The 23,814-nt window shown below is 36.0% G+C and overlaps 1 protein-coding gene across 3 annotated transcripts in view; it reads left to right on the top strand.

The window, feature by feature from the left end:
- ncdn (neurochondrin) overlaps nt 1-23,287 on the top strand; it is a 36,242-nt gene extending 12,955 nt beyond the window's left edge. For all 3 annotated transcript variants that reach the window (XM_059954516.1, XM_059954512.1, XM_059954515.1), the window contains exons 5-7: nt 11,771-11,995; nt 18,689-18,831; nt 21,774-23,287. In XM_059954516.1, the coding sequence (XP_059810499.1) occupies nt 11,771-11,995; nt 18,689-18,831; nt 21,774-22,210 (805 nt within the window). In that variant the 3' untranslated portion in view covers nt 22,211-23,287. The remainder of the gene's footprint in view (nt 1-11,770; nt 11,996-18,688; nt 18,832-21,773) is intronic.
- Nucleotides 23,288-23,814: the final 527 nt, after the last annotated feature.

The following is a 23,814-nucleotide window of genomic DNA, read 5'->3' as shown; positions in this document are numbered from 1 at the left end:
AGTATATGTTGATAATGGGTGGAGATTTCAATTGTTGTTTGAATCCTTCGATGGATAGATCTAAACCTATTTGAATTCTTCCGAATAGATCAGCCTTACTTATTAATTCTTTTATAGTTGATTCGGGAATTACTGAAATATGGCGGTTTTTGAACCCTAAAGATAAAGAATTTTCGTTTTTTTCACATGTGTATCACAGTTATTCTAGAATTGATTATTTCCTTATTGATAATCATTTATTAACAGATGTTATTGATTGTAAATATGATTCTATTGCTATTTCGGATCATGCACCTTTGAAGTTATCTATCAAGAGTTCGGACTTTTCCAATAATACTAGATCTTGGAGACTTAACGCTACTTTGCTTCAAGATCCAGAATTCATCACCTTCATAAAACAGCAAATTGACTTGTTTTTCTCAACAAACTATACTGAAGAGATTGACAGAGGAATACTCTGGGACTCTTTTAAGGCTTTTATCCGCGGACAAATTATCTCATATTCCGTTGGTAAAAGAAAACAAAGATATTTAGATATTGCTCTATTAGTGGATAAAATTAAAGAAATTGATAAGATTTATTCCGTGACTCCTACTAAAGAACTTTATAAGAAGAGAGTTGAGCTTCAAATGGAGCATAGCTTGTTATTATCTTCTTCAATTGAGAATCAATTAATTAGGACCAGGGCTCAATTTTATATCCATAGTGATCGAACTGGTAAACTGTTAGCTAACCAATTAAAAGCTATCTCGACTAAGCGACAAATTATAAAAATTCGTAAACAAGATGGCAATCTAACTACTGATCATAAAGAAATCAATAACACTTTTCAAGATTTTTATAAATCTTTATATCAATCAGAATTTGATGGTGATCTGTCCATGATGGATAACTTTTTTAATAATTTGAATATTCCCAAACTGACAGATGAAGATCGTAGCCTGTTTGATGCTCCTATCTCTTTGGCCGAAATAGGAGAGGCTATCTCATCAATGAATTCAGGGAAAGCTCCTGGTCCTGATGGTTATATTATAGAATTTTTTTAAACTTTTTCTTCTTTGCTTTCCCCTTGGTTATGTGAAATTTTTAATGATGCATTTGTTAAGAAGAGATTACCTCAGTCTTTTTATGAAGCTACTATCTCTCTAATTCTCAAAAAAGATAAGGATCCCACTTTATGTGCATCTTATCACCCTATATCACTATTAAATGTAGACTCTAAGATTCTTACAAAAGTTTTAGCTATTAGGTTAGAAAAGGTACTATCACAGATTATTTCAGAAGACCAAACTGATTTTATTAAGAATCGGTATTCCTTTTTTAATATTAGAAAATTGATTAATATAATTTATACTTCATCACCCACAATTCCAGAATGTGTTATTTCATTAGATGCTGAAAAAGCTTTTGATAGAGTTGAATGGGTATACTTATTTAACGCTTTGAGATATTTTAATTTTAGTCCTAATTTTATATCATGGATCAAACTAATATATTATAAACCTGTTGCTTCTGTTCTTACAAATAATTATAGATCCTCTTTTTTTCAATTATCTCGTGGTACAAGACAAGGTTGTCCCTTAAGTCCTTTATTGTTTAATATTGCATTAGAACCTTTAGCCATTGCGATTCGTGAATCTCCTAATATTTTTGGTATTACCTGTAATGAGAAATTATACAAGTTATCACTTTATGCTGATGACTTGTTGTTATATATTTCTGATCCTGGCAGGTCTATTCCCGCTATTTTATCTTTGTTGGCTCAATTTGGTGGTTTTTCTGGTTATAAACTAAACTTGGATAAGAGTGATTTATTCCCTTTAAACGCGCAAACTTTATTGGATGAAAGGATACCATTTAAAGTTGTTAATGATAACTTTATCTATTTAGGTATAAAAATTACCAAGAAATATAAAGATTTATTTACATTGAATCTTTTACCTATGCTTCATCAAATTCAACAACTTACTATAAGATGGTCTCCCTTATCCTTATCATTAGTTGGTCGGATTAATGCTATTAAAATGATGATTCTACCGAAATTTTTATATTTATTTCAAGCTTTACCAATTTTTATTCCTAAATCTTTTTTTGATAACATTGACTCAAAAATTTCTTCATTTGTGTGGCAAAATAAAAATCCTAGGTTAAGTAAAAGACAATTACAGAAATCCAAAAAAGATGGTGGTTTAGCCTTACCTAACTTTAGATTTTACTATTGGGCGAATAATATTCGTAACTTAATTTTTTGGAAATCAGATTTGGATTCACCATTGTGCCCACAGTGGGTAAATTTAGAATGCAATGAGGCACAGGGATATTCTCTATTTTCCATTTTGGGTTCTTCTCTTTCTGCCGATTTAGTTAAATTCAATAAACAGATATCCAACCCTGTTGTCAAACATTCATTACGAATTTGGTTTCAATTTCGTAAATTTTTTACTCTGAAAAACTTTGCTCTTGATAGCCCTATTTTACTTAATTTTTTTTTCAAATCTTCTTTGACAGATCAAGCTTTTAGCATATGGAAAAGGAAAGGTATAAAATGCTTTCGTGATCTCTTTTTTGAAGGTAGTTTGATGTCTTTCGACCAACTTTCCAACAAATTTGAGTTACCTAAATCTAACTTTTTTAGATATCTACAAATCAGAAATTTTTTACATAAAATTCTACCATCCTTTCCCAATTCAACTTCAATGGACTTTTTAGGTTTGATTTTTACTTTAAATCCATATCAGAAAGGATTAGTGGCTTTCATTTATAATATGATTATGAAGATACAACCAGAAATATCAGGTAGAATTAAACAAGAATGGGAAAAAGAACTCCAATATAATATATCAATAGAAAAATGGGAAAAAATTTTACAAATGGTTAATTCTTCTTCTATATGTGCTAAACATGCTTTAATACAATTTAAAGTTGTACTTAGAGCTCATATGTCTAAAGATAAACTTGCTCGATTCTACTCTCATATTAACCCTCAATGTGACAGATGTCATTCAGATCTGGCTACATTGACCCATATGTTTTGGTCATGTCCCATCTTATATAACTATTGGAAGGACATATTTGCTACCATTTCCTCAATTTGGAATATTGATTTACAACCTCATTTTATTACTGCAATTTTTGGTATACCAAATGAGGATGGTATTCAGTTTTCCCCTTCAATTAGACGAGTGATTGCTTTTGTAACATTAATGGCCAGAAGGTCTATATTACAAAATTGGAAAGAAGTAAATCCTCCTACCACGTCTCAGTGGCTTTTTCAAACTATTTCTTGTTTGAGCTTGGAAAAAATTAGAAGCACTATTTTTGACTCATCAGTTAAATTTGAAGAAACTTGGGGACCGTTCATTCGACATTTTCATATGAATTAATTTGACTTCTTCCAGACCTCCTCTCTATTTATTCTTGTTCTGGTATGGAGTTCCGGAGTTTTTGGCACTATCATATACAAATAAACTGTTATTATTGCCCATGTTAGTTTAGTTTAGTATTTTTTTTTCAATATACATTTTTATTGTTTGTATTTTCACAATTTTTTCTTTTTCTTTTGTCGATTATTCTTATTTTTTTCATATAATCATTATAGGCTTGATTGATAATGTATTATGTTTTTCTGTTGATATTTTAATGGGATATTGTTATCCTATTATTAATCTAATTTCAAGTCTATTGTGTTTACAACCTATTCAGTATTATGTTATTTTTTTTATATATATGAAATTCAATAAAAAGATTGAAAAAGAAAGAAAAGAAATAAAACCTGGAACAGAGAAACATAGTATACCATAGTTGCTAGAAATCTAAAACAACAGAGAATGCTGGAAATCCCCATTAGATTAGGCGGTATTCATCATGAGAGAAAAACTGAGTTAATGCTACACATGATGACTTTGCAGCAGAACTGGACAATTCTGACATAAGCAGAAAATACTGGTTATCTGAAATTAGTGAAATCACCATAGAAGATAAAGTTTCCTCAATAGAGTATTGAACTTTGAAACACTATTGGTAGCCAGAGACAGTAAAATCAGAGTGGGGTGCGGAATAGGTGTTAAATGCAATTAGAACTCCAGAAAAAATTTCTGACCCTTTTGCCGTAAGCCTTTTCATTTCCAACACCTGTTTCTAACAGGTCTCATTTCAAGGGTAGCCTCAGCATCACTCTGTATTATCTTCAAGTTTACTATTCAGCCAATCACATAAAAAAATTCAAAAGATGAAAAAATGGGAAGCATTTATCAGTTGCAACAATATATTGGAATATACAAATAATTCAAGTTAAAATGGAAATTTGAACTTCTCATGATACTTTATAACCTACGTTTTGAATTATATGAAACAAATGAAAAAATATGAAAACATCTTTTTGGACTGAGTTTGTAATTGTAGTATAGTACTTCTAGGTTGCAGTGGAGAAGCTAATTGAATGTACATTGGAACAATTACAGCAATTATGTTACATGCTTGCAAAAATTCAAAATCAAAACAAACCTATTGCTGCTAGCCTGTGGCCACGACAGAGTTGTTACACTTACATGACGCGCCCTCAGCCCTAACCATTGCTCCAAAAGTCCAATCCTTTATTTGATCCTTTATTAGCAATTAGCAAACATACAATCTTGAAGCGACGAAACTTAAAGCATACCCTTGTAAGATAGGCATCATTCAGCATTATCTCAACAAAAGGTACGACCTCCACTGGTCCTGAGCTACAGACTGCGACGAAATAAACAAGAATATGTAACTTATTCCCTTCTCTTTAACCATGCCCCCACTCATGTCTAGTTACCATAATAAACACAATAAACGCTGGAAAGTGTATAGAGAGCAGATACATGGTTCCTACAATTGCTATTGGGGACCTAAGCCTTGGAGATAGTAGGGTCAGGAGAGGTAAAGCTGGGCTGATATCAGCAATGTATGAAATTTCTCTGCTGTATTTTTAGATGACGCTGTCAAGGGCTGTATATACATGTGAAATATAGTAACACCTGTGGGATATCAGCAGTGAAGTATTTGTAGTTCAGAATCTGTTTATGAGTGTGTGGGATCGAAAAATAATTATTGATCTGATGAAGAAATTGAGTAGCAGAATGGAGGTTGAGGGTGCTTAATTATAGTAATATAATTAACATAACAGGACAGCATAATAGCTTAACACTATTATAGCGCGAACGATCAACGGTGAGGGTTGAATTCCTGCCACTGTTCGCAAGGAGTTTTTACATTCTCACTATGCCCGTGTGGGTTTCCTTCCACGTTCGAAAAATGTACATTTAGGAGTTGTGAGTTGTAGACATGCTATGTTGGTGCCAGAAGCGTGGTGGCATTTGCCTATCGCAATTCTCAACTGATCTGATTTGATGCAAAATGATGCATTTCTCTATGTGTTTAATTGTTTCGGTATACATGTGATAGATAAAGCTAATCTTCTAAATCTTCTTTAAAATCTCCTAGTGAGAGCTTGTGAGGGGGTGGAGTTTCAAGATGGCGACGTAAACATCTGCCTTTTAGGCGCTCTTTATTTTTTCAACTATAATCACCCTTTAATCAAATCTTTTTGAATTTAATCATATGAGTTGATACTTTCGATTAACTTTTTTTTTCCTAAAACTATATTTGATCTAATTCTGTCAAACTTAAAATGGCTACAAGCAAGAAATCGTCTAAGGAGCCTTTATGTATCGACGCAATTTCTAATCTTCTGGACGTTAAACTGGATGCTAAACTTGGAAGTTTGGAAAGCAAGCTGGAAAGTAAAATGGAAAGTAAAGCAACTAGTTTGGAAAGTAAACTGGCAAGTTTGGAAAACAAGCTTACCACGAAAATGTCTGAACTTGAAGGAGTTGTTAGATCGCTTGATAATAAGCTTCAATCGCAGGCATCGGATATTCAGCGGCATGAAGATAAGTTTACGACTCTTGAAAAATTAATTTGTGAAAAAGTACGTACAATTGAAGCGCTGGACAAGAAGATACAATCGACTGTTAAAACAGTAGATCAGTATAAGTTTAAAATTACTGATCTCGAAAACCGATCTCGCAGACAGAACTTGCGAATCATCGGGTTTCCCGAAAAAGTTGAGTCCGGTGATTTAACTGAATTTTTCTCTAAATTACTGTGGGAAATTTTCGGTGGTGAAGGTTTGCAAGCTAAACCTGTTATCGGCCGCGCTCACAGAGTTGCGAGGTTTTCGGCTACGAGTGTTAAACCACGAGCGGTGATTGTTCGCCTTCATTATCCTCGGGAGAAAGAGCTTTTAATTCGATTAGCTCGTAAAAAAGGTATGATTTCTCACAATAGCAACACATTTCGAATTGTTGAAGATTATTCGTTCGAAGTAATGAGAGCGAGAATCGCTTTTAAACCAGTGATGGCAGAGATCCACTCGATTGGACTTAAACAAGCTTTAATGTATCCAGCGAAGCTTAGAATTATGCTGAACGACAACACTCAGCAATTTTTTAACACTCCGGAAGAAGCGAAGAAATTTGTTGAAGAATATCGATCTTCTAGTGCAACCTGAACTATGTGTTACGTTGAAGATTTTTCGGAGAGAGGATGCCATTTCATTTTAAGTTTTAACCTATGAAGCTGGGTTATAACTTCTTATCCTGATCTACTGGTCTGGTTTTTTTTTTACTATCATCATTGTTTATAGATGCTCTTTTTAATTTTTATAATATCTTTTTTTTATTCTTTTATCTGTTTTGGATATATACGTTTATATTTTGTAATAATGATTTACTTTTTTTTCCAAGATGTCGTTTCTTATTCCCGTAAGACTTTGTTTTCTGTAAGCATTTATTTGTTTGCCTGTACTTAGAAATGGGACGAATGTTTTGGATTTTTTGGTCTTTTTTTTATATATTGTAGTGTCTTTGATAACTTTTTTTTAATTAAATTTCTTTTAATAGGTTGCTGAACTTACATTTGTATTTTGTAATATGGCTTTTCAAAATGTTGTTTCTTCTTCCCATAAGCCTTTGCTTATGAAACGTCATCTTTCTTGTATTTGAATATGGAATTTTTTTTTAAAGGTATATTACACTTTTAAATTTTAAAGTTTATACTTTTTTATTAATGATTGTTTTATTATATTAGTTTTTTCATTCTGACTGATATATAATTTTTTTTTGCAACCCTATATTTAAATCTGGGTGTTACATAGTTTTTTAAAATCTTTTTATGGAGCTGCCATCTTGAAATGGGGGTAATATTAGTATTAGATTATGCGCCTGCCGCTTGGCTTTCTTTCAAAGGGAGGGGGGAGGGATCTTTTTTCACGCTTTTGATTTTTATTTTTTTGCTTTTAGTCTATGGGCCGACTTTAAATTATTAATATTGTTGAGGTGTCATGTTCTCCGGTTGCTCCTGAATCAATTTTCCTTCTTCCTGAATTATGGGTTATGTGTCTTTGTAACCTTTTATGATATACACAACAAATATTGGCATGATGGATAAATCTATTAACTTTATTTCTTGGAATACTAATGGTTTAAATCATCCGATTAAACGTAAAAAAATATTTAAAGTATTCCATAGATTGAACGCTAATATTATTTTTGCACAGGAAACCCATATTAGGAGGGAGGATAATCAGCGTTTTTTTAGGTTCTGGAAAGGTCAACAATTTCACTCGAATTGTACCGCCAAAATTAGGGGTGTGTCTATTTTTGTAGACCCGTCAATTTCGTTTACACATCATGAAATTATTTCTGATCCACAGGGCAGATTTTTGTTGATAACTGGTTCACTTTTTAGTCGAAAAGTGGTGCTAGTTAATATTTATGCTCCAAACTTTGACTGCCCTGAATTTTTTAAACGGTTATTTATTTCCCTTCCTAATCTAAATGAATATATGTTGATAATGGGTGGAGATTTTAATTGTTGTTTGAATCCTTCGATGGATAGATCTAAACCTATCCGTACTCTTCCGAATAGATCAGCCTTACTTATTAATTCTTTTATGGTTGATTCGGGAATCACTGAAATATGGCAGTTTTTGAACCCTAAAGATAAAGAATTTTTGTTTTTTTCACATGTATATCATAGCTATTCTGGAATTGACTATTTTCTTATTGATCATCGGTTATTAACGGATGTTATTGATTGTAATTATGATTCTATTACTATTTCGGATCATGCACCTTTGAAGTTATCTATTAAGATTTCGGACTTTTCCAATAATATTAGATCTTGGAGACTTAACGCTACTTTGCTTCAAGACCCAGAATTTATCACCTACATAAAACAGCAAATTGACTTGTTTTTCTCAACAAACTATACTGAAGAAATCGACAGAGGAATACTTTGGGATTCTTTTAAGGCTTTTATCCGTGGACAAATTATCTCATATTCCGTTGGTAAAAGAAAACTAAGATATTTAGATATTGCTTTATCAGTGTATAAAATTAAGGAAATTGATAAGATTTATTCCGTGACTCCTACCAAAGAACTTTATAAGAAGAGAGTTGAGCTTCAAATGGAACATAGTTTACTATTCTTCAATTGAAACTCAATTAATTAGGACCAGGGCTCAATTCTATATTCACAGTGATCGAACTGGTAAACTGTTAGCTAATCAATTAAAAGCTATTTCGACTAAGCGACAAATTATTAAAATTCGTAAACAAGACGGTAATTTAACTACTGATCATAAAGAAATCAATAATACTTTTCAAGATTTTTATAAATCTTTATATCAATCAGAATTTGATGGTGACCTGTCCATGATGGATAATTTTTTTAACAATTTGAATATTCCTAAACTGATAGATGAAGATTGTACCTTGTTAGATGCTCCTATCTCTATGGCCGAAATAGGAGAGGCTATCTCATCAATGAATTCAGGGAAAGCTCCTGGCCCTGATGGTTATATTGTAGAATTTTTTAAAACTTTTTCTTCTTTGCTTTCCCCTTGGTTATGTGAAATCTTTAATGATGCATTTGCTAAGAAGAGATTACCTCAATCTTTTTATGAAGCTACTATCTCTCTAATTCTTAAAAAAGATAAAGATCCTACTTTATGTACATCTTATTGCCCTATATCATTATTAAATGTAGATTCTAAGATTCTTACAAAAATTTTAGCCATTAGATTAGAAAAGGTACTATCACAGATTATTTCAGTAGATCAAACTAGTTTCATTAGGAATCGGTATTCCTTTTTTAATGTTAGAAAATTGATTAATATAATTTAAACTTCATCACCCACAATCCCAGAATATATTTATTTCAAGCCTTACCAATTTTTATTCCCAAATCTTTTTTCGACAACATTGATTCAAAAATTTCCTCATTTGTGTGGCAAAATAAAAACCCCAGGTTAAGTAAAAAACAATTACAAAAATCTAAAAAAGATGGTGCTTTAGCTTTGCCTAACTTTAGATTTTATTATTGGGCAAATAATATTCGTAACTTAATGTATTGGAAATTAGATTTGGATTCACCACTGCGCCCGCAGTGGGTAAATTTGGAATGTAACGAGGTAAAGGGATATTCTCTATTCTCTGTTCTTGGTTCTTTACTTCCTGCTGATTTAGTTAAATTCAATAAAAAAAAATCTAATCCTGTTATCAAACATACATTACGAATTTGGTTTCAATTTCGTAAGTTTTTTACTCTGAAAAACTTTGTTCTTGATAGCCCTATCTTACTTAATTTCTTTTTCAAACCTTCCTGGACAGATCAAGCTTTTAGCATATGGAAAAGGAAAGGTATAAAATGTTTTCATGATCTTTTTTTTGAAGATACTTTGATGTCCTTTGACCAACTTTCCAACAAATTTAAATTACCTAAATCTAATTTTTTCAGATATCTACAAATCAGAAATTTCTTACATAAAGTTCTACCATCTTTTCCCAATTCAACTTCAGTGGATTTCTCAGATTTGATTTTTACCTTAAACCTTTGTCAGAAGGGATTAGTAGCTTTTATTTATAATATGATTATGAAGATACAACCAGAAATATCAGATAGAATTAAACAAGAATGGGAAAAAGAACTTCGATATAATATTTCAACTGATAAATGGGAAAAAAATTTACAAATGGTTAATTCCTCTTCTATATGTGCTAAACATGCTTTAATACAATTTAAAATTGTACATAGAGCTTATATGTCTAAAGATAAGCTTGCTCGATTTTACTCTTATATTAACCCTCAATGTGACAGGTGTCATCTAGAAGTGGCTTCATTGACCCACATGTTTTGGTCATGTCCCACTTTACATAACTGTTGGAAGGACATATTTGTTACCATTTCTTCTATTTGGAATATCGATTTACAACCTCATTTCATTACTGCAATTTTTGGTATACCAAATGAGGATGGTATTCAGTTTTCCCCTTCAATCAGACGAATGATTGCTTTTGTAACATTAATGGCCAGAAGGTCTATATTACAAAACTGGAAAGAAGTAAATCCTCCTACCACGTCTCAGTGGCTTTCCCAAACTATTTCATATCTAAGTTTAGAAAAAATCAGAAGCACTATTTTTGACTCATCAGTCAAATTTGAAGAAACTTGGGGACCGTTTATTCGACATTTTCATATGAATTAATCTGACCTTTTCCAGACCTTCTTTCTGCTTATTCTTGTTCAGGTATGGAGTTCCGGAGTTTTTTTGACACTATCACATACTTATAAACTGTTACTATTGCCCATGTTAGTTTAGTTTAGTGCTTTTTTTTTATCAATTATACATTTTCTTTTACTTATTTTTAATTCTTTTTTCTTTTTTGACGATTATTTTTGTTTTTTTTTTCATATGTAGTTATACAGACTTGATTGATTAATGTACTTTTTTATGTTGATGTTTTAATAGGATATTATTATCTTATTATCAATGTAATTTCAAGTCTATTGTATTCATAACCTATTCATTATTATGTTATGTTTTTCTTTATATATATATATGAAACTTAATAAAAAGATTGAAAAAGAGAACTTGTGTGAGTTCGGATCTATTAACCATATTTATAAATTACATAAAACCCACTTATCCAGGGTAGTTGCTAATATAGAGCTGGCTGACATTTTAAGCAATTCAGATAGATACAAAAATTTAAAAAATGTTAATATATTAAACAAAATTTGGACATAGTGGTCTGTGAATGTAGATGAAATGTCATGAAATAGGCAAAATGCAAAGTGGCCTTTTTATCTTTTTACAGTAAAAATATGCAGAGGTCTGGTTATAATGCACTGGGAATACAGCATGTAAATGCTTTATGCATAATAAAGCTTTTAATAATCTAAGAGTGATATCTGGACTCCAAGGATGAAATTACAAAAGATTACACAAACTTGTAATTTTATCTGGGAGGGGTTATTTTATCAAAGTTTCTAAGTTTTGCATTCTTAAATGCAAAAAAAAATTGGAAATGGCAGAATTTGATTTTTGGCCAGATGTTCATTCGTTTCTTCAATTGTTGCATAGTTATTGCACATTATTGAAAATCAATCATTTTCAGGGATGAGGGATAAAAATAAGTACTGTATACAGTAACAGATCAGTGGAATGGGGTCATGAGATTACATGGTCAACTGTTTGAATGATTTTCATGTTTTATTCTACAAAATGCAAAAAAAATGTATACTATTAACTTCTCAATCAGATTTGCATCATGTTCCCATTTTACAGTAGCCCAATGGAAGTTTCTTAGGGAAAGATAATTGAGAATTACTAGTAAAACCTCTATTAATATTGGGGTCCACTTAAGATGGTTGACTAATTGTGTGTCTTTACTTACAGGTTCTTGTTACCTGGATTTTGTCACCTTTCAGCTGAGGATGCTCCTCGAAGAATCTTAATTTCACATGGGTTTCATGTTTTACTTTACCGCTATTTTGCACAACAGTGGAAGGTCTTCAGTTCTTGGCAAAATACACCACCTTTACCCGATGATCCTGAAATGAATCTCCGAACTGCCTGTGGAGTTTTCCTTAATCTTGTGGTGACTGAGCCTGCACTGATCAGGTATATAGTACCCATCTCAGCTGAAGTTTTATAATATAATGGAAGAATTCTGTGAAAATTAGTTAAAGTTCAAAAATTTCAAAGTGAAGTTTGTTATCAAAGTGCATATGTCACCATATATAATACTGTGATTTATTTTCTTGTGGACATTCTCAATAAATCTATAGAACAATAACAGAGTCAATGAAAGGCTGCCCAACTAGGACATTCAACCAGAGCAGAAGGCAACAAACTGTGCAAATACTAGAAGAAGAAATGATAATAATAATAAATGAGCAATAAATTTCAAGTATATGAGGTAAAGAGTCCTTGGGAGTGAGTCCATTGATTGTGGAAACACTTCAATGATGTGGCAAGTGACATTGAGCAAAGTTATCCCCTTTGGTTCAAGAGCCTTTGAATATATTAGAAAAAATTAAATACATTGGAACAAATTATTGAAAAGAAGGGTTTTCTGGGTAGTGAAAACAATCCATAAGACATAGGAACAGAATTAGACATTTGGCCCATTATGTCTGCTCTGCTATTCCAATCGTGGTTGATAGAATATAGTATTAATGGTAAGACTATTGGCAGTGTAGAGGATCAGAGGGATCTTGGGGTCCGAGTCCATAGGACTCTCAAAGTTGCTGCGCAGGTTGACTCAGTGGTTAAGAAGGCATATGGTGCATTGTGGGATTGAGTTTAAGAGCTGAGAAGTAATGTTGCAGCTATATAGGACCCTGGTCAGACCCCACTTGGAGTACTGTGCTCCATTCTGGTTGCCTCACTACAGGAAGGATCTGGAAACCATAGAAAGGGTGCACAGGAGATTTACAATCTGTTCAAGATGAGAGGGATTGATCGTGTGGATAGTCAGAGGCTTTCCCCAGGGCTGAAATGACTAGCATGAGAGGGTATGATTTTAAGGCGCTTGGAAGTAGGCACAGAGCAGATGTCAGAGGTAAGTCTTTTTACACTGAGAGTGGTGAGTGTGTGGAATGGGCTGCTGGTGATGGTGGTGGAGGCGGAAATGATAGGGTCTTTTAAGAGACTCCTGGATGGCTACATGGAGCTTCGAAAAATAGAGGCCTATGGGTAAAGCCTGGATAGTTGTAAGGTAAGCACATGATCGGCACAGCTTTGTGGGCCGTAGGACCTGTATTGTGCTGTCTCTTGCCGTCTCCCTGTTGACTGGAACACCAAAGTCTGGGGCTCAGTACTGACCAGAAAGGGAAGGAGAGGGTGGTTTGATTACCTTTTTGCAAGAAATTTACTTGGAAGTGTATGAAGTACTAAGTATGTAGTACCAACTTTGTCAAGTATAGTTGCAAATGTATTGCCATTATATTACCATTAGAATTCAGTTTACAACTAGAGAACAGGTGCATTGAAGCTTGAACTTTGCTTAGTGATCTCAAGTAGCTGCTAAAATAACCCAACCCATAGTTGCAGCTTTATTTAAATGTCATTTTTCCTGTGAAAAGATCAACATTTTGGACATTTTCCAGAACAATAATTGAGCAAGATAAATTGCTTTCTACTTTGCATACCTTTCAGTGTTCAATGCCAAGGCAAACTTCTAAATGTCACCACTTGCAATTCTCCCCAAGATGATAAGCAGCCTTCCTGAGTCACTGCAGCCCTTCAAACAGAATACTTGCATTGGATTCCGATCCAGCACAGATGAATGAATGACTTTAAATATCCATGTCAGGAGAAGAACATGCAGCAGTTGAAACTATTTTTGGTGATGCCCTTTTTGGTGATGGATGTCTATAGTTTAGAAGGTGCTCTGAAAAACTATTACTGTAGGGAATAGCTACAGTACACACTACACATTGATGGAGGTAATGAATTCTTCCATTGGAGGATGGAGTATATTGAAACTAGCTGTTTTGTGCTGGATTGGGTCAAGCTTCTTGACTATCATTGGAGCTGTACGAATAAAGGCAAGTGTGGAATATTCTATTTCATTCCTATCTTATGCCTTGGAAATAGTGGAATGACTTTGGGGTGTCATGAGTTTATTTTAGATATATAGCACTGAATAGGCCCTTCCAGCCCTTTGTGCTGTGCTGCCCAGCAAGCCCCAATTTAACCCCCACCTAATCATGGGACAATTTGCTATTACCAGTTAATGTACTAACCGTTACTTCTTTGGACTGTGGGGAGGAAATCAGAGCACCCGGAGAAGACCCCAGCCTTCCACGGGGTGGATGTATAAACTCCTTACAGAGGATGCTGAGATTGAACTTTGAATTCAGAACTCCGAAACCCTAAGCTGAAATAGCATTATGATAACTGCTTTGTGAACATGGCACAGATAGAGCAGCAAAATACTCAGCCAAGGAACAGTACTGACATCAAAAGTCAAGTGTATTGACAAGTGCACACATTTATATATGTGCAGTTGCAGCAAAAAAGTTGTATCAGCATCACAAACGCACAGCATTAGATACACAACATTTACAAGGGAAATATATTAACAACAAATTGTACAATGAAGAATACAATTTAAAGAAAGGTCCATTGTAATGCAAAGTGCTCATAGTGTTGCTTTATTGAAATTGTTATGGTTGTACAAGTTGGTTCAGGAACCAAATGGTTAATCCTGTTGCAAATAAGTTTCTGGTCAATTTTGAACCTGACCTCACAAACTCATTATTGGTGAGGGTCTTGGTGGTGGTAATGCCATTGAACATCATGGTTAGGTGATTGGAGATGGTCAGCAACGTTATGGTGTGAAAGTCGCTTGTCACTTATCAGACCATGTCTGAATTTTGGCTGCTGCTGCCTGTAAGTGAAGATTGCTCCACTTGTTAATGAGTTGCAAAAGGGTTGGAATGGTGGACATCACCAGCACTTCCCTACTTCTGGTCTTATAAAGAGGAGTATTGATAAAGTAGTTAAAGAAGATTGATCTTAAGGCCTCTATGTTTGTGTGACCAATGACACTGGAGCATTTTTCCCTTTATAGCCATTGACTTCATTTCTACCAGGGCTACTTTGAGATTCAGATTTATTTATCACTCGTACATTGAAACATTCAGTGAATTCACAACCAAGGGTGTGCTGGGGCAGTGAACAAATGTCACCACATAATCAGGCACCAACATACTATGCTCCCAATGCTTGGCAGTACAACACGGAACACAACAAAACAGAATACTTGATGGCATGTTCAGTCCATATTGCCTCTTTGGTTCACACTGGGACAGGCAGTGTTGACACATTTGAGCCTGAAGTACCTCTGGCTATATGGTTTTCAAAGTTTGTTGTGTCCAGTCTTTTAAACTGTTTCTTGATACCATGTGGAGTGACATAAAGTGATTTCTCGTTGGCAGGGGTCTCAGATAGAAGCTCAGACAGGTGTACCATAAACTTGTGTACCAGCATTCAGCACTTGATGCAGCATGACTGCAGACCTTGATCTGATCTAGTAGTTGGGATCATTTTACCTTGTGATAAGCATAATCCTGTATGGTATTATTGGCATCTTGAGATAAAAATGGTGGTGCTTCTGGAATACTGACAGCACTGATTCCCTGGCTTAATAATTAAGGTAAAGTAGGTATACGTTGGGTTATGATATTTAGAAGATAGAACAGGGGTGTCAAACTCATTTTAGGTCATGGGCCGGATTGAGAAAAATGCGACTTCATGCGGGCCAGATCAGTTGTGCACGCACGCGTGCTCCCACAGCTTTCATTGCCTTCATTTTTTCAACCTGCTCTCATGTGTCTCAGTCTCTGCTATATCTAAAATTGTTTCACTTTACGAATTTTGTTTTTTATGAAGCAGTTTGCCTAGCAAGCATTCTTTTTATGATTGGTATTAACTTACAGACGTAGATTACAAGAAAGTAGGCAACGAGAAAGAAACGATGCTATTTCGGCTAAGATTGTTTTGGGAGCCATACCTTTTCCATTAATAAACCGTTTGAAATCAAGCATTAGCAAACACAAATGTAGACCTAACACAGGGGTGTCAAACTCAAATACACAGTGGGCCAAAATTTAAAAATCGGTACAAGTCGAGGGCCGGACTGGTTCAGCGTTTATTGCAAAACTTATTGAAATGAATTTATTACACATATTAACCTGGAACTAACAAAGCTTAGGTTATTGCCTACAAAAACAACATTGAACATTAAATAAATAAAAAGTCAGTTGCGTTTATTTCTTATGGCTTTATCTGCAGCTTTTCCAGAGTAATTTCTAATAAAAACATTTTTCCACAGACCAAAACTCTGTGATTCACACTAGTCTAAGCCAGATACTTGGCATCTCATCTTGGATGCAAATTCATCAACATTTGGAGTCAGGCTCTGAGCTGAGGAAATCCTCAGAATTGAGTGAAGGTGTTCATCAGAAAGTCGACTCCTGTGTGATGTTTTGTTTATCTTCATCAAAGAGAACAGTTGTTCACACAGATATGTGCTGCCAAACATAGAGAGCATTTGAGCAGCTTGGGTACGCAGCTGGGGCATTGTGTCGGGAATGAAACGTAGAAACTGTGCAGCGCCCACCGAGTCATTCTTTGCCTTGAGTGTGTCACTACATTGGAGTTCAATCAGCTCCATTTGTATGTTGGTTGGTACGCTTTCCACGTCAGCTGCAAATGGATTACTAAACAGTTCAAACCTGCTTTTTTGGGCTTCAAAGTCGGCACCAAGTATGCTAAGTTTTTCAGCAAACTTTGCACGTGGGAACACTGCGGTAGAAACCTGCTCTTTCATAGTTTGGCAACACGGAAAATGGCTCAAGTTTTCTTGCTGCATCTGCGTCTCCCACAGGCGCAGCTTGGTTTTAAAAGCCCTCACTGCAGCGTACATGTCTGTGATCACACGACCCCGCCCCTGAAGCTGCAGGTTGAGCGCATTGAGATGGCTCGTGATGTCACACAGAAACGCCATTTCGCAAAGCAACTTTTTATCCCGGAGCTCTGTTGTGTCTTTCCCTTTGCTTTCCATGAACTGACAGATCTCCTCACACAACTCAAAACATCTATTCAGCACTTTTCCTTGGCTTAACCATCGTACCTCTGTGTGATAGGGCAAATCATTATATTCTGAACCCAACTCCTCCAGAAACGACTTGAACTCGCGGTGATTTAAACCTATGGCTCTTATGAAGTTAACTGCTCGTGTTATGGTGCTCATTATATGTTCCATTTTCAAGTCTTTGCCACACAACGATTCCTGGTGTATGATGCAGTGATAAGCTGTCAGCTCACCTGCCCTGTTTTCCTCCCGCATCTTCTCCCGGATCCTGCCCACCAATCAACTCTTTTGACCGCACATCGCGGGCTTCTGTTTCGTGTCCAGATGCTTGTATTTGTCATGGTGTTTCGTTTCATAGTGTCGTCTTACGTTATATTCTTAGTTACAGCCACACTGTCTCTGCACACAAGACAAACAGGTTTGCCCTTTATATCTGCGAACATATACTCTGCCTCCCACCTGCCTTGAAAACCCCTATTTTCAAAGTCCACCTTTCGTTCAGCCATTTTTGGGGTGAGGGATAGCTGAAAGTTGACCACACGTGACTAGCGCCATAAGGATGCTGATGAGAGAGTAAGGCAAGCGCGAGCAATGCACTGGCAGTGCATTGTGGGATTTGTAGTATTAGTGGTGCATGCAATATACCGGCGGGCCAGCTCTAATAGGAAAAAAAATTATTCATTAATGATATTCAGGAAATAAACCAGGGAAACCGAATAAACACTAAAAACCCTGAAAACCTGGTACCTGAATAAACTCAGCATTAGCCATATCACACGCCATAGGCGCTTCGATTACTGGGGCCAGCTTTAATAGTAATTCGATATTATCTTGCGGGCCAAAGATAATTCCACCGCAGGCCAGATTTAGCCCGCGGGCCTTGAGTTTGACATATATGAGATAGAACAATACAGCACAGTACAGGCCCTTTGGCCCACAATGTGTGCTGACCCTTGAACCCTGCCTCCCATATAACCCTCCACCTTAAATTCCTCCATATACCTGTCTGGTAGTATTTTTAGAAGAAGTTAGAAGATAAAAGAAGATTTAGTGATAATGTTTAGTCCAGGTGGTATCCTGTTTCACAAACCATTTCAAATATTTCCCATCAATATGCTAACCACCCTAATGCCCCCTTTACCCCTGTCATCGGTTGTGATGCCCAACTAAATTATCACTGTCCATTAAAAATCATAACTGCATGTATGTCATCAGGTAATTCTGTTATGTTGGCATTGCTAATGAGCTGATCAGTTGCTCTCCGCATATTAAAATTTATTTGCATGAAATAGAATCTAGTGTCCTAGCTTTGCCAGTGCTTCTTCATTATAGAAAAACCTGAATATCTGAAATGGGGACATTGTCTAATGAGGAAAGCTTGGATAGATGATGCTTGTATCCAGTGAAGCCTAGAAGGGAGAGGGGTCTTGATAAAATTAATCACAAGGGGATGTTGTTTCTTCTGATAAAATCTACAATCCAGGAGTCACTGTTTAAAAATAATGGGCCACCCGCTTGTCACAGAAATGGTGATTTATTTTTACTTTGAAAGTTAGAGTATTTTGGAACTCTCTGAAAAACAGATGAAGCCTATAAAAACAAAATCAAAAATATTGGAAATCTTAAAATAAGTACAGATTTTTTTGTTGTTATGGTCACCTTTCTTAATAAAACATTGCTCACCCTTGTTTTCATTTTACTTTTTACAGAGAGGAAGAGTGCTTCTCATCTTTACTTAAGTTGTTAATGGAGTCCTTGCAGTCACTGCTTTACAATCAGCGTTTCCTGATTCTTGCTGCCAATTTCACCACTTTGGGATTAATGATTAGCCGCATATTCGCTGACACACCAGGTACAGAGTAGATAAATTGTTATATATCAGTTTACCAATTATTACTGTTCAATCTTCCAATTTTGCATGTAATGTAAAATTGACGATAAAATATCACTACTTTGGGGACGAGAGATTACAGGACATTTTAAAGCAATGTCCATCTGTGCTAATGCAAATGAGTTTAAATCATTTTGCACAATGAATCAGAATTTAAAAATCAGCTGGGTTGTCACATGATCAGTCTAATGAAAACTGCATCAAAGTTCACAATATTGTGATTTACTCGTCTAAATTTAATTATTTCACTTATCAAGAATGTACAAATTATTGAGAATGCAAATGCTGAATAAGAATTATGGAAAGTTTTTGAAGCTGTGGTTAAAGAAGACAGGTTTGAGGATGTATAAATTCTGATTTTGAACATATAGGGGGAAATATTGTTGTTTTCGAAAATTGCAAGTGCAGGCCAAAATATGGTAAAGACTCTATCATCAAGATAGGCCAGTGATGGGATGATGCAATGGAGCCAATGTTGAAAAGCCAGAAAATGTGAATTGAGACAAGGCTAGAGGAAACTTTCTGTATACAAGAGCCTTGGTGTGATTTGCAAAGAAGTTCATCAAAAGATTTTGAAATTAGTTCATTGAAGAGAGTGGAGATTAGTGATTTAAGTTATTGAAGTTTGGTGAAAATGAATGCCTGATCTGATTTCGACATTAATCTTATGAGCAGATAAAGTGTGGAAAGTTAATCCGGAAAATGTTGGTCAAGTTCTAACTGGAGGTGATAAATGGGGAAATGACTTTATGATGAAAATGGTAGCAATAAAGGTTGAAAGTGGAAGAAAGCTATTTTAGTAGAGGATTAATGTGACACACAGCTTGGGATAAGTAGTTAGTCTACTATTGGCTGTAACCCCAGTGATAATACAGAAGAAAGTATGAAATTGTGAGCTGGGTTTCTGAGTGGTAGTGAAGAATATCTTAAGAAGTTCATTTGGAGAAGGTCTCACCTGAACTATAAGTCAGACATTTAAAAGTTATTTGTAGTTGTAAGCATGTCAAAAAGATTTTTGTTTGTTCATAAGATTGTCGAAAGACAATGTGTACTTGTGATGAACAAGAGAAGGCCAAGATTGAAACTTTGTGGGAAGTTCAAAATCATTGTGCAAGAATGGTAGGAAAAGCTTCTTCTAGAAATCTTCTTCTTCTGGACTGCATTGGCGCTGCCTCCTGCACGCATGCTGAGCTCGTTGACTTCATTAACTTTGCCTCCAACTTTCACCCTGCCCTCAAATTTACCTGGTCCATTTCTGACACCTCCCTCCCCTTTCTTGATCTTTTTGTCTCCGTCTCTGGAGACGGCTTATCTGCTGATATCTACTATAAGCCTGTCTACTATATCTACTAAACAGACTCTCACAGCTACCTGGACTATTCCTCTTCCCACCCTGTTCCTTGCAAAAATGCTATCCCCTTCTCACAATTCCTCTGCCGCACCTGCTCTCAGGATGAGGCTTTTCATTCCAGGACAAAGGAGATGTCTAAAGGGGCTTCCCTTCTTCCACCATCAACTATGCTCTCAAACGCATCTCTCCCATTTCCCGCACATCTGCCCTCACCCCATCCGCCCACCAACCCACTCGGGACAGGGTTCCTCTTGTCCTCACCTACCACTCTACCAGCCTCCGGGTCCAACGTATAATTCTCAGTAACTTACGCCACCTCCAACAGGATCCCACTACCAAGCACATCTTTCCCTCCCCCCCCCCCCCCCCCCCCACTTTCAGCAGGAATCGGTCCCTACGGGACTCCCTTGTCCATTCGTCCCCCACATCCCTTCCCACCGATCTCCCTCCTGGCACTCATCCTTGTAAGTGGAACAAGTGCTACACCTGCCCTTACACTTCCTCCTCACCACCATTCAGGGCCCCAGACAGTCCTTCAAGGTGAGGCGACACTTCACCTGTGAGTCGGCTGGTGTGGTATACGGCGTCCAGTGCTCCCGGTGTGGCCTTTTATATATTAGTGAGACCCGACGCAGACTGGGAGACCGTTTCACTGAACACCTACGCTCCGTCCACCAGAAAAAGCAGGATCTCCCAGTGGCCACACATTTTAATTCCACGTCCCATTCTCATTCTGATATGTCTATCCATGGCCTCCTCTACTGTCAAGATGAAGCCACACTCAGGTTGGAGGAACAACATCTTATATACCGTCTGGGTAGCCTCCAACCTGATGGCATGAACATTGACTTCTCTGACTTCCGTTAATGCCCCTCCTCCCCTTCTTACCCCATCCCTGACATATTTAGATTTTTCCCCCTCCTTTTTTTTTCTCTCTTTCTGCCCATCACTCTGCCTGTTCTCCATCTCCCTCTGGTGCTCCCCTCCCCCTTTTTTTCTCCTATTGCCTCCTGTCCCATGATCCTTTCGCTTCTCCAGCTCGGTATTCCTTTTGCCGATCACCTTTCCAGCTCTCAGCTTCACCCCACCCTCTCCAGTCTTCTCCTATCATTTTGCGTTTTCCCCTCCCCCTCCTACTTTCAAATCTCTTACAATCTTTCCTTTCAGTTAGTCCTGTCGAAGGGTTTCGACCCGAAACATCAATAGTGCTTCTCCCTATAGATGCTGCCTGACCAGCTATGTTCCACCAGCACTTTGTGTGTGTTTCTAGAAATCATGCTGGGACAGATGAGAGCAAAAAGGTGCAAAAATTGTATAATGAGGAGTGGGATTTGTTGAGCACATGGATCAAATGACTTGGTGACATGATTGTTAGGTATTTTAAGGCCGTGTTGGAATGCTTTAGGAGAAATATAGACAGTTGTATGACAGCCAAGAACACTTCTGTTTTGGAGCAGAGACTGATGACCTCTTCATGCCTGGCTTTGAGTATGAGTTTTGTGATTAGGAGTGTTCTGCAGCTTGTATATTAAAATAAAATCTTTTCTTTCAGTGCTTCAGGGAGACTCAGTATCCAAAGGGTTTTTCCAAGAGGCGATCCACTTTCTTTCAAAAGCACACACAATACAAAGAGAAAAAATGGATCAAAGAACATGGATTGTCCAGACTGAGAAGTACCAGGAAATTTGGGATCAAATTTCTGAGCTTTGGTTTCTAGGAATGCAAGCTTTTGGTAGCTGCATACCTTTGTTACCATGGCTGCCACAAAGTATAATTGACTCAGAATGGTTGAATGATATTTTTGATTTGCTATCTCAAGCTTCCCCTGTGACTGTAGAGTCTGATCTTATTACTGCCTTTCAATCTGTTTTAGCTGAGTTAGCAAAGAACAATAAATCATGCAAAGACTTTATGTTATTGAAGAACGGTGCGGAGAAAGCAAACCTGTATGGAATGTCTATTTTGGAACAGGTTCTCTGTGAAAATTAGAGAAAGCCAAACTTGCTGTCCTGAATTTCCCAGATTGAGCCACCAATGTAAAGATTGGAAGCTTTATTGTGTTTTCAAAAGCTGAAAAGATTTACTTGTGAATTTTTTTTCCACCAAGTTATTTGAAATTTATTTTGAGTTATTTTGAGTTCTTTCTGCTAATTAAAGTTTTATTGTTCACTGTTTTTCTTTGCTCTAAGGAGCAGCTTTGTCCCAGCACGTTTTTACAACTAAGAAATCTCATGATTTATCTTCTTACATTCATCTACTTTTGCCCTTGGTTGCAAAAGTTTTAGCTATAATCAGTTAAATTTTAATATCTAAGTCAGGATGATATGTTGTCATCTGCAGTGTATGATCGAAAAGTGAACTTGTTACAAAAAATTGAATCATGTATTATTGCATAATATAAAAACAATTACAGTGTGCTTGTAATGTCAAACACCAATGTGATTGACTCTTAAATTAGTTGTGCTGCCATATCTTGTAATAATAATTCAAGCTGGGTTGGACAGTCTCGAAAATGAGTGCACAACATTAAAGTGCTGGTACACAGTGTAACTCTCCTGAATTAGAAATTTGCCTGTTAGTGCCCACGATTTAAAAGCATATAGGGAAATAATGATCTGGGTTTTGGAATACATTATGTTGCTGGAACAGAAAGTAGAAAACGCTGTCTCAGAATACATTTTATTCAGCACTGAATGAAAACTGGGTGCTTTTAAAGAATTGATGATAATAAGCACATAAAATATCCACAGAATTATAAAGAGATATTTAATGATGTCTCTTGGTTCATTCAGACTTTAACAATCTATTGGTTGGCTGTGTAAGTTTATGTGCAATAGTTAATCTCTATTTTATGTGCATTGTTAAAATCTCTACTTAACCCTCGAGTAAAATCTTTCAACTTTCTTTTGCAAAGATATTGTTGTTACTGTATTTTGGCGAGTTCAGATTGAAGTATTGTCTTTTGTGTTTATCAGTAACCATGAAGTTAGAGGGGTTGTTGGAAAATATAAATTGTGCAGTAATATTTTGATACAAATAAAGGGTGATTACTTTTTTACTCTCCCAGCAACTGTTATCCCAAAACAATGAAATAAGACTGGATGTATCCATGTGAAGTAAGGTTTCAAACTGAAGCAGCAAATGTTTTCAGGTCAGCTCATTTTGAGTTTCCACAGGCTTCATTGTTACCTGCCTTGTGAAACTTGCTGTTCCAGTTAAGTGAGTGTTTTTTGACAGGATACTGTGACTCAAATCCATAAGCATTCAAAATCCCTCTTATGTTTATTCCTTTTGATTCTATCTCTGTTGTTTTATTGTCCCGGGTCTGAACAGACAGCTGGCTGAGGATTGTGATGAATAATCAAGTTTAATTGTCATCCAACCATATGAAATGAAACAGCTTTCCTTGGGAGTCAAGATGCAAAATCAAATCTCCAACAGTCACCCGCAGCACATATAATGATCGCAGAGAAACATGCAGTTACAAAAAAAAATTCTAAATAATAATGTAGCCCAAGGCCCTGAGTGTCATGGCCCATGGATGTTGTCCTGAAGCTACATTTCTGCAAGAACAGGCTGCCACAGATCCCTAA

Source organism: Hypanus sabinus, chromosome 30 (assembly GCF_030144855.1).
Source record: "Hypanus sabinus isolate sHypSab1 chromosome 30, sHypSab1.hap1, whole genome shotgun sequence".
Classification (NCBI taxonomy): domain Eukaryota; kingdom Metazoa; phylum Chordata; class Chondrichthyes; order Myliobatiformes; family Dasyatidae; genus Hypanus; species Hypanus sabinus.
The sequence above is the reverse complement of the archived record's forward strand: the minus strand, read 5'-3'. Positions and strand labels throughout refer to the sequence as shown.